Raw genomic sequence first — 11,934 nt, 5'->3', positions numbered from 1 at the left:
TTGGGTTTACGGCTGAATATGTATATATAGGGTAGTGTTTACGGCCTTAATGGGCCAAGTCCTTGGGATTTTGGCCAAATGGTTTGTGATTTCGGTCCTTAGCAAACCGTAAACCACCTTTTGAATCAATTCCAAAACCGAAAACCTATTGGAATTAATTTCTTGGACCGCAAACTCCTAGTTTCTAGAATCCTAGACCGAAATCTCAATTATGGTGGTATATTTTATGGTTTAATCCCTTAGTCTTTTAACTTATGTTAATTTATACTTGCTTAACACAACATAGGTTTCAATCTATACTCAGTTACTAGCTTATAAACATGCCTTTAAGACTATAGACGATACAATGCAACAAGGATTACAATGTGGTTTAACTTGTACTAGGTTAGACTTTGCTAGGTCTAAAATTTCCCAGTTGTGACATTTAGGATTCTCGGTGAGTCAGCAGTCGGAGATTTCAGCACGGTTCGACATTGTGAGGTGAGTTCTTCTCACTATATCAACAGGGTCTAAGGCACCAAGGCCGACCCTTTTGGATTGTATCCTGGTTGTAGGATGATGTTATGTTTAGTGATCTGTTAGATCGGTATCCTTGTTGTAAGATGATGCTATGTTTTATTGATCTGTTAGATCGGTATCCTGGTTGATAGGATGATGTTATGCTTAGTGATCTGTATGATCTGTACTTGTCTATTGGTTGTTTATGTGCTATGAGTATGTCGACATATGTGTATGTGTGTGGTTGGGTTGAGGCGGTCTTGCTTTGTGCTGAAGGCCAACAGACCCGGGGCGGCCCGGATAGACTGAAGGCCCTGCGAGGTGGTCCAGTCAGGCCGAAGGCCCGATAAGCGGTCCAGACGTGCCGAAGGCTCGGGAGCGGTCTAGATAGGTTGTAGGCCCTGCGAGGCGGTCCAGTCAGGCTGATGGCTCAGTATGCGTGTTGTTCGTTATGATATTGTTCTGGTTTGTATGGTGTTGGTATTTTGGGGGAACTCACTAAGCTTCGGGCTTACAGTTGTTGATTTTGTTTCAGGTACTTCGGATGATCGTGGGAAGGCGAAGGCTTGATCGTGCACCTCCTCACATTTTATGATTTTGGATTTCTGGGATTCTTTGTTGTGAAACTATTTTGAAAACATTTTGTAATAACTAATGGCTTTTGAATGCTTGAAAAAGTTTTAAATTGACATGATTTTTATGGGTGTTACACATATTAACTCATTGTATTATTCAACCTTATTTAAAAACGTTGTTGTATATTTTGTATAAGGAAAAACATTATTGTATATTTATATTCTTCAGATTAAACTTATATTTATTATTTTTGAATAATTTTCGTGATAATTAATGGTCATCGATTAATCCCCTGATTAATCCACGCCTAACCGATTAGTACATTAATCTCAATCCACCGATGTTTTTTACAACCTTGGTATTAGGTAAAAAACCTTACAAAAACTATTACATACTTAAATTCCTTTCAATAAATTCAGAATTTGTAAGGAATACATATTTTGTTCACGGTCGATAAAATCTTCTCTAATTTTAACATCTATAAGACGGTCGCATTCCGCCTGAAGGCATAAATTATTGTTTTGTTTTTTAATTCGATGTTTAATTTCATGATAAACGAATGAGAAAAAGTTAAACTATATAAGTATGTAGGAAAACCATCTAGACATACTCGAAGAAACTATGAGAATTAGATGAAATGGTGAAGACGACTTGAAGTAAAAATACATAAATACATAAAACTAATACGGTTATACATTTAAAATACATAAAAATACATAAACATCTATATAAAAAACTTTAAAAAAATACATAAATACGTAAAAATACACACACACACACACACACACACATATATATATATATATATATATATATATATATATATATATATATGTAATACATAAAAAAACACATAAAAGTGTAAAATACTTAAAATACATATAAATATGTAAAAAATACGTTTATAAATTTAAAATACATAAATATAATAAACATCTATATAAAAAACTTAAAAATATACAAATAAGTAAATATACACATAAATACGTAATACTTAAAAGAAGGCATAAAAATACATAAAAACTATGTAAAATACTTTAAAATACATATAAATACGTAAAAAAAATGTTTATACATTTAAAATACATTAACATCTATATAAAAAACTTAAAAAATACATAAATACATATAAATATGTAATACATAAAAAAACAACACATAAAACTACATAAAAATATATAAAACACTTAAAAAACATATAAATTTATAAAAAAAAATATGTTTATACATTTAAAATACATTAAAATACGTAAACATATACATATAAGGGAAAATACCGGGTATAAACATTATTTGGGGTTGAGTTTCAAATATAGACACAAAAAATCGAATTTCCGGGTATAGACATGGATTCCGCGGAATCCACTGTAGCTCCGCGGAATGGCAAAATCGTAAATAAATGAGGGAATTAAAAAAAAAAAACTCAAGATCCATTCCGCGGAGCTACCTCCGAGGAATGAACTCATTCCACGGAGGTAGCTCTGAGGAATGAATTTTCAGATTTTTTTTTTTTCAAATCGATTCTTCGGGGTTTATATTCATTCCCTAACTAATTATGTTCAAGAAAAGATTACGATAGTATGAATTTTTCTTGACAATGTTTGGAATGAATGTGAGGTGGAAAAAAAATTAGTCTTTTAATTGGAGATCTTTACATAAAAGAATCATTGGAGGTGATTTTTTTTTCTTCTGAAGATCCATTCCTCGGAACTACCTCCGCGGAGCTCCGCGGAATCCACTGTAGCTCCGCGGAATGGATCTTGAGTTTTTTTTTTTTTTTTTTTTTCTTTTTTTATTAATTTCCTCATTTATTTATGATTTTGACATTCCGCGGAGCTACCTCCGCGGAATCCATGTCTATAGCCGGAAATTCAATTTTTTGTGTCTATATTTTGGAATTCAACCCCAAATAATGTCTATATCCGGTATTTTCCCTATATATAAAAACTTAAAAATAAATAAATACGTAAAAATATATATAAATACATAAAAAAAAAATTTATATATTATATATAAATTTTGACGAAATCTACAAAAAATACCAATTATTTTGGAAAAATTAACGATTTAGTCTCATAACCTGCTAAACAGGTCAAAAATGACTAAAAGAATAAATTAACTAGTTTATTGAGTTTTATACAAAAAATTAAATAATCGGGACTTTTGTGTTTTAAAAAAAACAATTTAAAACTTTATTAATTTTTTTTAGACTTTTTGAAGATTTCCTCTAAAATATATATATATATATATATATATATATATATATATATATATATATATATATATAAGGCAGAATTTCGTATATGTCCTTGTTAAACATCTAAATATCGTATTTGCCCAGCCTAAACTCTAAATATCGTATTTGTTATTCTTAATGTTTTTTAATATCATATATACCCAAATCTATTTTTTTGATAATTTTTATTGAATTATAATTCATTTTCATAATCTCAAATCATTATAATGAAAAAAACATTGTAAATGGACAATAGTGCCCTTATTCTAAATTCCAATACATCTCAGATCAATCACGTTGATTGCAGCTCCATATGGCATCACAACTTCTTCGATATCTCACATTGATTTAATTTCGCAGCTTGTATACTTACGATCGTAGCCACAGCCTCATATTCCCCTGTTGTCGCTATTCCCTGTTGTTGTATGAAAATCATAAGAACAAAGAATTATAAGTATAAGCTTACCTTCCTTCCGATCTGCATACATACTACAATAACATCAAAATGAATTGAATTTTTTTTTTAACGATTTACATCTTCAGTCCCTTCACTAGTACTTGCTTTACTAAAACAACACAACTATAATCAATCTTAATTTCCTTCTACATACAGATTAATAAGCAAACTGAATTGAACTTTTTTTGGCAATTTAAATTTTCAGTCCCTGGATTAATACTTGATAGATCTACTTTCATTTTCTCACCCCATGTGGTCAATTGCTTGTTCAGGTGACATCTAAAACAACTCTCCGAAGTCATCCTTCTTAATGTCATCACCTAAGAGGCTTATTTTCTCCTATTTTCCAGTAAACATAAACAAGAACATGTGATATAATGAAACAAAAACAGAAAATTCAACTATTAAAAAGAATTGATTTGGTTATTTGAAACTAAAACTTTGCAAATATGGATGACTACTTGACTTACTGCTTTTGTGCTTAACCATTATAGTCAGAACCGCATTTAAAATTAAGCTCTTCACTAACTTTTGGAGGAAAATCATATGTCAAATAGAGATACCATGGAAAATGTCGGAATTAGAAACTATATTTCATGAAAGAAGTTGAACAATTGAAACTATATTCATGTTAATTCATCCCGATCGCAACTATAAAGAATTTGAACAGTTGAAACTAGGAACCCTAAAAACGGAATTCACATTCTAGATGATTGAATATTCTGCCTTCTGATGAATACCTGAATCCCGGATGTAGTATGTGGCTTTGAATAAGAACTGGTAGTTGATCGATGTAGTATACGACGTTGATCTGAGATAGGGAGGAAGAAGTTGTAAAGCCATATGGAGCTGCAATCAACGTGATTGATCTGAGATGTATCGTAATTTAGACTAGGGGCATTATTGTCCAATTACAATGGTTTTTTAATTTTAATGATTTAAGATTATGAAAAAGAATTATAAATCAATAAAAATTATCAGAAAAATAGAGTTGGGTATATATGATATTAAAAACATTAAGAATGGCAAATACGATATTTAGAGTTTAGGTTGGGCAAATACGATATTTAGATGTTTAGCAATGGCATATACGAAATTCTGCCTATAAATAAACCTCGTATATTGATATTTTTGTTATATAAATAAAAAATATTGAATAAACCTATCTGTCTAATTATTATCCGTTCTTACTACTACACGGGCACTTCGATATCGTACGCCCACCTCCTCCCCCACCCCTGAAGTGCAAAGAGGAGCAAAATCGCTGGCTGGCTGATTTCTTAGATTAGACTTCATCAAACATTTCTGCCCCAACTCACTCGCTCACACTCTCTCTGTCAACTGAACATAGTGGAGGTAATCTCTCGATTCTTAGATCTTCTTGTCTTTCACCTCAAATCTGGGTTTAAAAAGAACGTCTCCATGTTGTCTTTTCCATTTCCTTTTATGTATTAACACTACAGATCACCTCCTCGCAGTTTATTCCAGATCTTGCTATGTTAGATAGTGTGTTGCTAATCTTTACTTTTGCGTTTATATATGTTAATTTGTTAGTTCCTGTCTAGGGTTTTAACCTTTTCTAGGGTTTTTTTTTTTTTTTCTTCATGTATCGTTAGGTTAAATTTCTTTACCTCACCAAAACCTAGATTCTAATTGTTCTCTAAACCTGAATGTCTCCTTGCATGTTTCAGGAGGAGAGTTTGCAACTGAAATTTGTGGTCTGAATTTGCACCTTTTTGGGATAAAAATGGTGGCGTCGTGGGTGTAAGGGTTTAATTTAGGTCTTTTTCGAATGTCTTCTCTTTTTATGGTTTGACAGTTGTGGTTTTGTTTGGGAGATTTCGAAATTTGAAAAAGGGGCGTCTGTGTGATTGAGATTGATGGAAGACAGTTTAGGTTCAGATTCAGTTCCTTCTGGTCCCATTGACAAAAACAAGGTTTTCTCCATTAAGCCATTAAGATGTCTTGTTCCAATTTTCCCATCACAAGGGGGTTCTGGTCCATCTTCAACTCAACAATCTCCATTTGCATTCGTTTCTCCAACTGGTCCATTTCCCCCTGGAGCTGCACAATTTTTCCCCTTTGTTTCTCCCACTCCAAATGAGTCTCCTAATCAGAGGCAAGGAGCCAGTGTACCTGATAATGGTAAATCCTACGCAATCCCATCACCAGTTCCTCTAAATTCCTTCAGGACACCCATCTCAGCACCTCCTGACAATGGTGCCAAAGGTACACCAACAACAATGACAACAACAGCACCAACAACAACAAGAAGAAGCTCCAAGAATGTGATACCATATGATGAAGGATACACTCAAAGTGATGGATATGAAAACGGGTTCACAATCGATACAGAAGACAGCGGTGATGCCATTAAAAGAAAGCGAAAAATCCGGAAAACAGTGAAAGGAGCACAAGCAGTAGCTGTATCTAGCTCTGAAGTCGACATCGATCCATTAGTTAATCATATTTTGAAATCTTTTCGCCTTCTTGAAATCGATACAATTCTTCAAGCTGATAGTAATCATGAATTAGTCCAACGTGTGGTTTTGGTTTACAATCTACTAAGGAGAAAAATCACACAGCTCGATGATGCAAAAGGGGTAATCCCGGGAATTTCAAGACGGGCAGATTTACGGTCAGGTACAATCTTGATGAACAAAGGTGCCCGGGTGAATACAAAAAGACGGGTCGGACCCGTACCCGGTGTCGATATTGGTGATGTTTTCTTTTTCAGAATGGAGCTCTGTTTGGTGGGATTACATGCTCCAATCATGGCAGGGATAGATTACTTAAGTTTTAAAGTCAGTGGTGATGAAGAACCGATTGCAGTAAGTATCGTTTCAGCAGGAGGGTATGAAGATGAAGAAGATGATGGAGAGGTAATAATTTACAGTGGTCAAGGTGGTGTTCAAAGAAGCGATAAATTACTCATGGATCAAAAACTCGAAAGGGGTAATCTTGCTTTAGAAAAGAGCTTACATAGAGGTAATGAAGTAAGAGTTGTTAGAGGTCTTAAAGATGGAACAAGTGCAACTGGAAAAGTATATGTTTATGATGGGTTATACAAAATCCACGAATCTTGGATTGAAAAAGGAAAATCGGGTTGCAATGTATTCAAGTATAAACTCATTCGGGTTTCCGGGCAGCCCGAAGGGTTTATGTTGTGGAAATCAATTCAACAATGGAGAGATGGGGTGACTGCCCGAGTCGGGGTTATCCTGCCCGATCTTACCTCCGGTGCGGAAAATTTACCCATTTGTTTAGTAAACGATGTGGATAGCGAAAAGGGTCCCGCGTATTTTACGTATTTGCCCTCTTTGAAATACGGGAAACCATACGGAACTTCAAAATCTTTAAGCTGTAGATGCTCAAACGGATGTCAACCCTCGACTCCTTGCCCTTGTGTGGAAAAAAACAACGGGTATCTTCCGTATTCATCAACGGGTATTTTATTAAGTCATAATTTAATTGTTCATGAATGTGGGCCTTCATGTTTATGTCCTCCAAGTTGCAGAAACCGGGTGTCACAAACGGGGTTGAAACTCCGTTTAGAGGTTTTCAGAACTAAAAATAAAGGTTGGGGACTTAGGTCGTGGGACCCGATACGGGCTGGAGCTTTTATATGTGAGTATGCGGGTGAAGTGATTACTGAAAGTGGGATTGATAGTGATGATAATTATGTATTTGATGCGGGTCGGGTTTTTGACCCGTTGGAGCTCGTGCCTACTGATGAGCCTGTTAAGATTCCGTTTCCGTTGGTTGTTAGTGCGAAAAATAAAGGGAATGTGGGCCGGTTTATGAACCATAGTTGTTCGCCTAATGTTTATTGGCAACCAATTATGAGGGAAAATGAAGAGGAATCGTATTTACATGTTGGATTATATGCGATTAAGCATATTGCACCTTTGCAGGAATTAACGTTTAATTATGGGGTCCCACGGGTTGAGAAAAAGGGGATTGTGAAAAAAAAGTGTTTGTGTGGGTCTTCGACATGCAAAGGCTTTTTTTACTAGCAAGATTGAGGGGAGTGAAGATGAAGATGAAGATGAATCATGAATATGAATGTTGTCTCTCTTGTAAAAGGTTAGTTTTGTCTTTTTTTTTTTTTTTTTTTTTTTACTGAGTGTAGTTTAGTAAGTTGTTTTAGTGGGGATGTTTTTGTGTTGTTTATGTTTTTCGTGTTGTAATTGTAGGTTGGTTTATTTGAATTTGAAACATAATGTGATTGGTAACTAGTTATGGTTCTTTTTCATTTCTAGAGTTGAAATCATCCGATTTGTCTTTTATGCTGAGATTCGTAAAGATCCACCTCTGAAGTCTGAATCGACTGGGGCCGTTTTGGATATGTTGTTTGGTTTTATTAACTGAAGAATGGTTACTTAAGTTATGCCTTATTTTTTATGAGTTCGCATTAAATTGTAGGGTCCTTTAACCACATTTACTATCTAGTATGGACACAAATGGCACAGGAGAAGAGAGGCAGCTTGCACCAATTGGCCTTGCCCTGAATTTGCTGAAAAGTAATAATTGTTTATACTTTGTCATATGTGCATGTGGATGGATTTCAATTTTAAAAAAGTTACAAAATATTTATAACTTTTTCTCATAGGATCTAATGATGAGATCTATGAAAGCAAGTGCCAATACCGGTGCACGCCGATTAATTTTCGATTCAAAATAATATATATATATATATATATATATATATATATATATATATATATAAATAAAGAGGTTCATTTGAGATTATGTTAATTTTGTGAGACATGGGAAGCGACCCTAGCCACTCATTTTTGAGATAAAAAAAATTATAAATTGCAAAATAAAAAGAAAAATCCAAAAAGAATTTAAATATTATTTTTGTTATTTAATTTATCCAAAAATAAAAAAAATCATTTTTTTTTCTCAAAATATTAGTGAAATATTCTAATAGAATATTACACTGTAAATAATCAAATCGAATTTTTAAAATGTTAGAATATTTTAATATTCTACTAAAATTGGTAGATATGTTAAAATATTATAATATTCTATTTGAATTTTTAAATTTGTTAGAATATACTAATATTCAATTAGAATTTTTTAAATATTTATAGTTTAGTATTTTAGTAGAATATTCTAACATTCTAAAAATTCGATCTGAATATTTACAGTATAATAATCTATTAGAATATTTCATCTATATTTTAAAAAAAACGGTATTTTTTTTTTATTTTTTTTTTGATTAATTAAATTAGGAAAATAATATTAAAATTTTTTTTCCGAAAATTTTCGTTTATTTTGCATTAAATTTTTTTTTATATAAAAAATAAATGACTATAATTGCGTCCTTATGTCTCACCAAATATGATGGTCTCATATGAACCTCTATATATATATATATATATATATATATATATATATATATATATATAGGCTAGCGTTTAGAGGATTTGCTTGCATGGGCGGGTGCATGCGCGCCTTCTCAACTTCCAACTAATTCCGGGTTTATTTGCCTGTGATCGAGGAAGTGTTGTTTCTAATGATAGAAAGATTTCAAATGTATATGTTGATATCTCATGAGATTGGAGATGATGGAGTATTTGTATTAGTTTGTTGGTTGTATTGAAGTTAATGGGACTGCACATTATTTAGTAATTTGGGTTTGGATTTGATAGTAATGTGATGATTTTTAAGCAACAAAGTGTAAGATGGGTGGGTTTGGGTAAGCCAAAAAAAATGTTGATATTGTGAGAGAGATGTCAAGTTTCAATTTAAAGATAACTAGTATTTAAGTTATTTCGCGCATTGTGGCGGAGAACTCGTTTGAAATTAATAAAAACAAAAACTATAAAAATAAACTATATAAGGGACCAAAACGTAACTTTAATACGCGGGTAGATCGTTTGCAATCAGTATGTAGAATTTAATTTAAAAATGTCAAAATCCATATATAACACGATAACGATTATACCATATGAAGTGGACCACGAAAGTATTAAAATAAAGTTTCGATTGAAACAACTATTTATAAAGTAGCCGGACGAAAATAATGCTTGAAAATGTCTTCTAAAAATTAGTAAAACGAAAACTATAAAAATAAATTATGTAAGGGACAAAATGTAGCTTTAATGCGCAAAAGTAACTCATATGACATTCATATATAGATTATAAATGTCAACAATTTATATATAGTACATCGAAAATTGTACCATATCGAATACACCACAAAAATATTAAAATAAAGTTTTGATTCAAACGATTAGATATAGCGGAGGTGGACAAAAATAAAGTTTGAAAATATATATCTTAAAGAAATTAACAAAAACAAAAACCATTAAAAGAAATTATATAAATGACCAACAATATAACTTTAAAATAAAATAAGAGACCAACATCGTAACTTAAAAAATACCAATAATTTAATTTTAAAATTACAAAGAATGAAAACTATTTGATAGAGGAAAAATATAAATATGAAATTTTGTTATCTCATAAACATATTCTCTATTTTCAAAAGTATATTTGGAATGTTGGATCTTGTAATTTCATATCGATTTAGTAAATTTCATTCTGGAAATAGTAAACGAAATGGAAAATAATTCTTACTTACAAACTTTATATATATATATATATATATATATATATATATATATATATATATATATATATATATATATATATATATATATACACACACTAGATGTGTGCCCGCGCAAAGAGGCAACGATAAATAGTTTTTTTGGCGAATTGTTTCTTACGAGAAATAATTATTAGATTTTATTATTAGTTATTATGTAATAAAAAATTATCATTTTTTAATAAAATATTTATTTTGATACCTTATGTTTATATTATTGATGTAAATTAATTAATATTTGTGTTTAGTTTAAGAAATGTAAATTAATTTATATATATGAATTTAATATTTTAAAATTTTCACTTTGCTCCAAATTGAATTTGTTAATTATTTTCCTTAATTCAAAATTTCAAACTTTTGGGAAATATTAATGATCTATTTATGCATAATTGATTTGTACAAGAAGTTTTGTAACTTATACCTCTTAAATTCAAAATATGACTAATATGGTTTATTATATATATATATATATATATATATATATATATATATATATATATATATATATATATATATATATATATATAAACAAAAGATCAAATGAGAACCATTAAAGGTTGAGAACCACTTAAAAATCATTTTTATTAAAGTATAACACAAGAATCCAGTTTCATCTTTTGTTATATCAGATCTACACATACTACATACACTCTCACATGGTTATTTTCTCTCTCACCTCAAACTTGAAGAACACACAAACATTACCACCAGTTAGCCACCAGCCACCACCCTTGACTGCCGTTGCAACTACCGCCGGCGAACCGCCGCCGCCTCCTACCGCTGACGAACCACCGCCACCAGATCCACAAGCTCCGGTTGGCTCCAGATCTATAATTTCTGTTTCAGATCTATGATTTTCCTCTAGATCTACAATTTCAACTTTAGATCTACAATTTTCCTCTTCAGATCTATGCTTTTCATCTTTATATCTACTATTTTCGACTTTAGATCTTCGATTTTCCCCTCCAGATTATGAGCTCCGGCGAGTGGTGATAACCACCACCTTCCTCCATCACTGTTGATCGCCACTTGGTCTCAGATCTGGAGTCAAAAAGTTGTTTCAACTTCACTTTCTCTCTCTAAAACGCAAAACATATCAGATCTTGTGTGATTTGGTAAGATCTGATAGTCGACCTTATCACCACCGACCACCGCCTAACATCAGCTACTGTGTTTCGTCGGACACCAAAAAACGTCACACTCTACTCCGAAGTCCAGAACTAGTTCGTCTCCAGATCTTCGACGTCCAGATCTGATGAAATATAAGAAAACTTCTCTGATTTGCTTCGTCGGAACAATAGATCTGACAGAAATCACCCCCAACAGATGTGACATCCAGATCTAATGCTACCACCATTGATGTGACTCCACCTCTACCACAACTGACATCGCACCACCGTTGTTGTTGCCCACCATCGGTGCTCATGGATCTGAAGCAAGGGAACAATCTCAAATCTGGACATAAGATGCATCGAAGGTGTTTGATGAAATGTCTCACTGAAAAAAAGATATGTTTTTAAACTTTGAATAATATGAATTAGTTTT

At 32.2% G+C, this 11,934-nt stretch overlaps 1 protein-coding gene across 4 annotated transcripts; it reads left to right on the top strand.

The window, feature by feature from the left end:
- Positions 1-4,937: 4,937 nt before the first annotated feature.
- Positions 4,938-8,210, top strand: LOC145111124 (histone-lysine N-methyltransferase, H3 lysine-9 specific SUVH1-like). 4 transcript variants are annotated; one of them, XR_013710181.1, is made up of 3 exons: positions 4,938-5,123; positions 5,459-7,853; positions 8,193-8,210. XR_013710181.1 is itself a non-coding variant. In XM_079047423.1 (2 exons), exon 2 carries the CDS (start codon positions 5,648-5,650, stop codon positions 7,781-7,783), a length of 2,136 nt encoding a protein of 711 aa, XP_078903549.1. In that variant the 5' UTR covers positions 4,938-5,123; positions 5,459-5,647; the 3' UTR covers positions 7,784-8,022. The 4 variants fall into 4 exon arrangements, 1 of the variants encoding a protein (XP_078903549.1); XR_013710180.1 differs by lacking the exon at positions 8,193-8,210 and adding an exon at positions 8,030-8,171; XR_013710179.1 differs by lacking the exon at positions 8,193-8,210 and adding an exon at positions 7,964-8,022.
- The last annotated feature ends 3,724 nt before the right edge of the window (positions 8,211-11,934 follow it).

This window comes from Lactuca virosa, chromosome 5, assembly GCF_052849685.1.
Source record: "Lactuca virosa cultivar CGN04683 chromosome 5, Lactuca_virosa_CGN04683_v6, whole genome shotgun sequence".
Lineage (NCBI taxonomy): Eukaryota > Viridiplantae > Streptophyta > Magnoliopsida > Asterales > Asteraceae > Lactuca > Lactuca virosa.
This window is presented reverse-complemented; position numbering and strand designations above follow the sequence as displayed.

Bases quoted from the DNA above. Each gene is read 5' to 3' on its own strand.
- LOC145111124 (XM_079047423.1), top strand. From the start codon at position 5,648: ATGGAAGACAGTTTAGGTTCAGATTCAGTTCCTTCTGGTCCCATTGAC.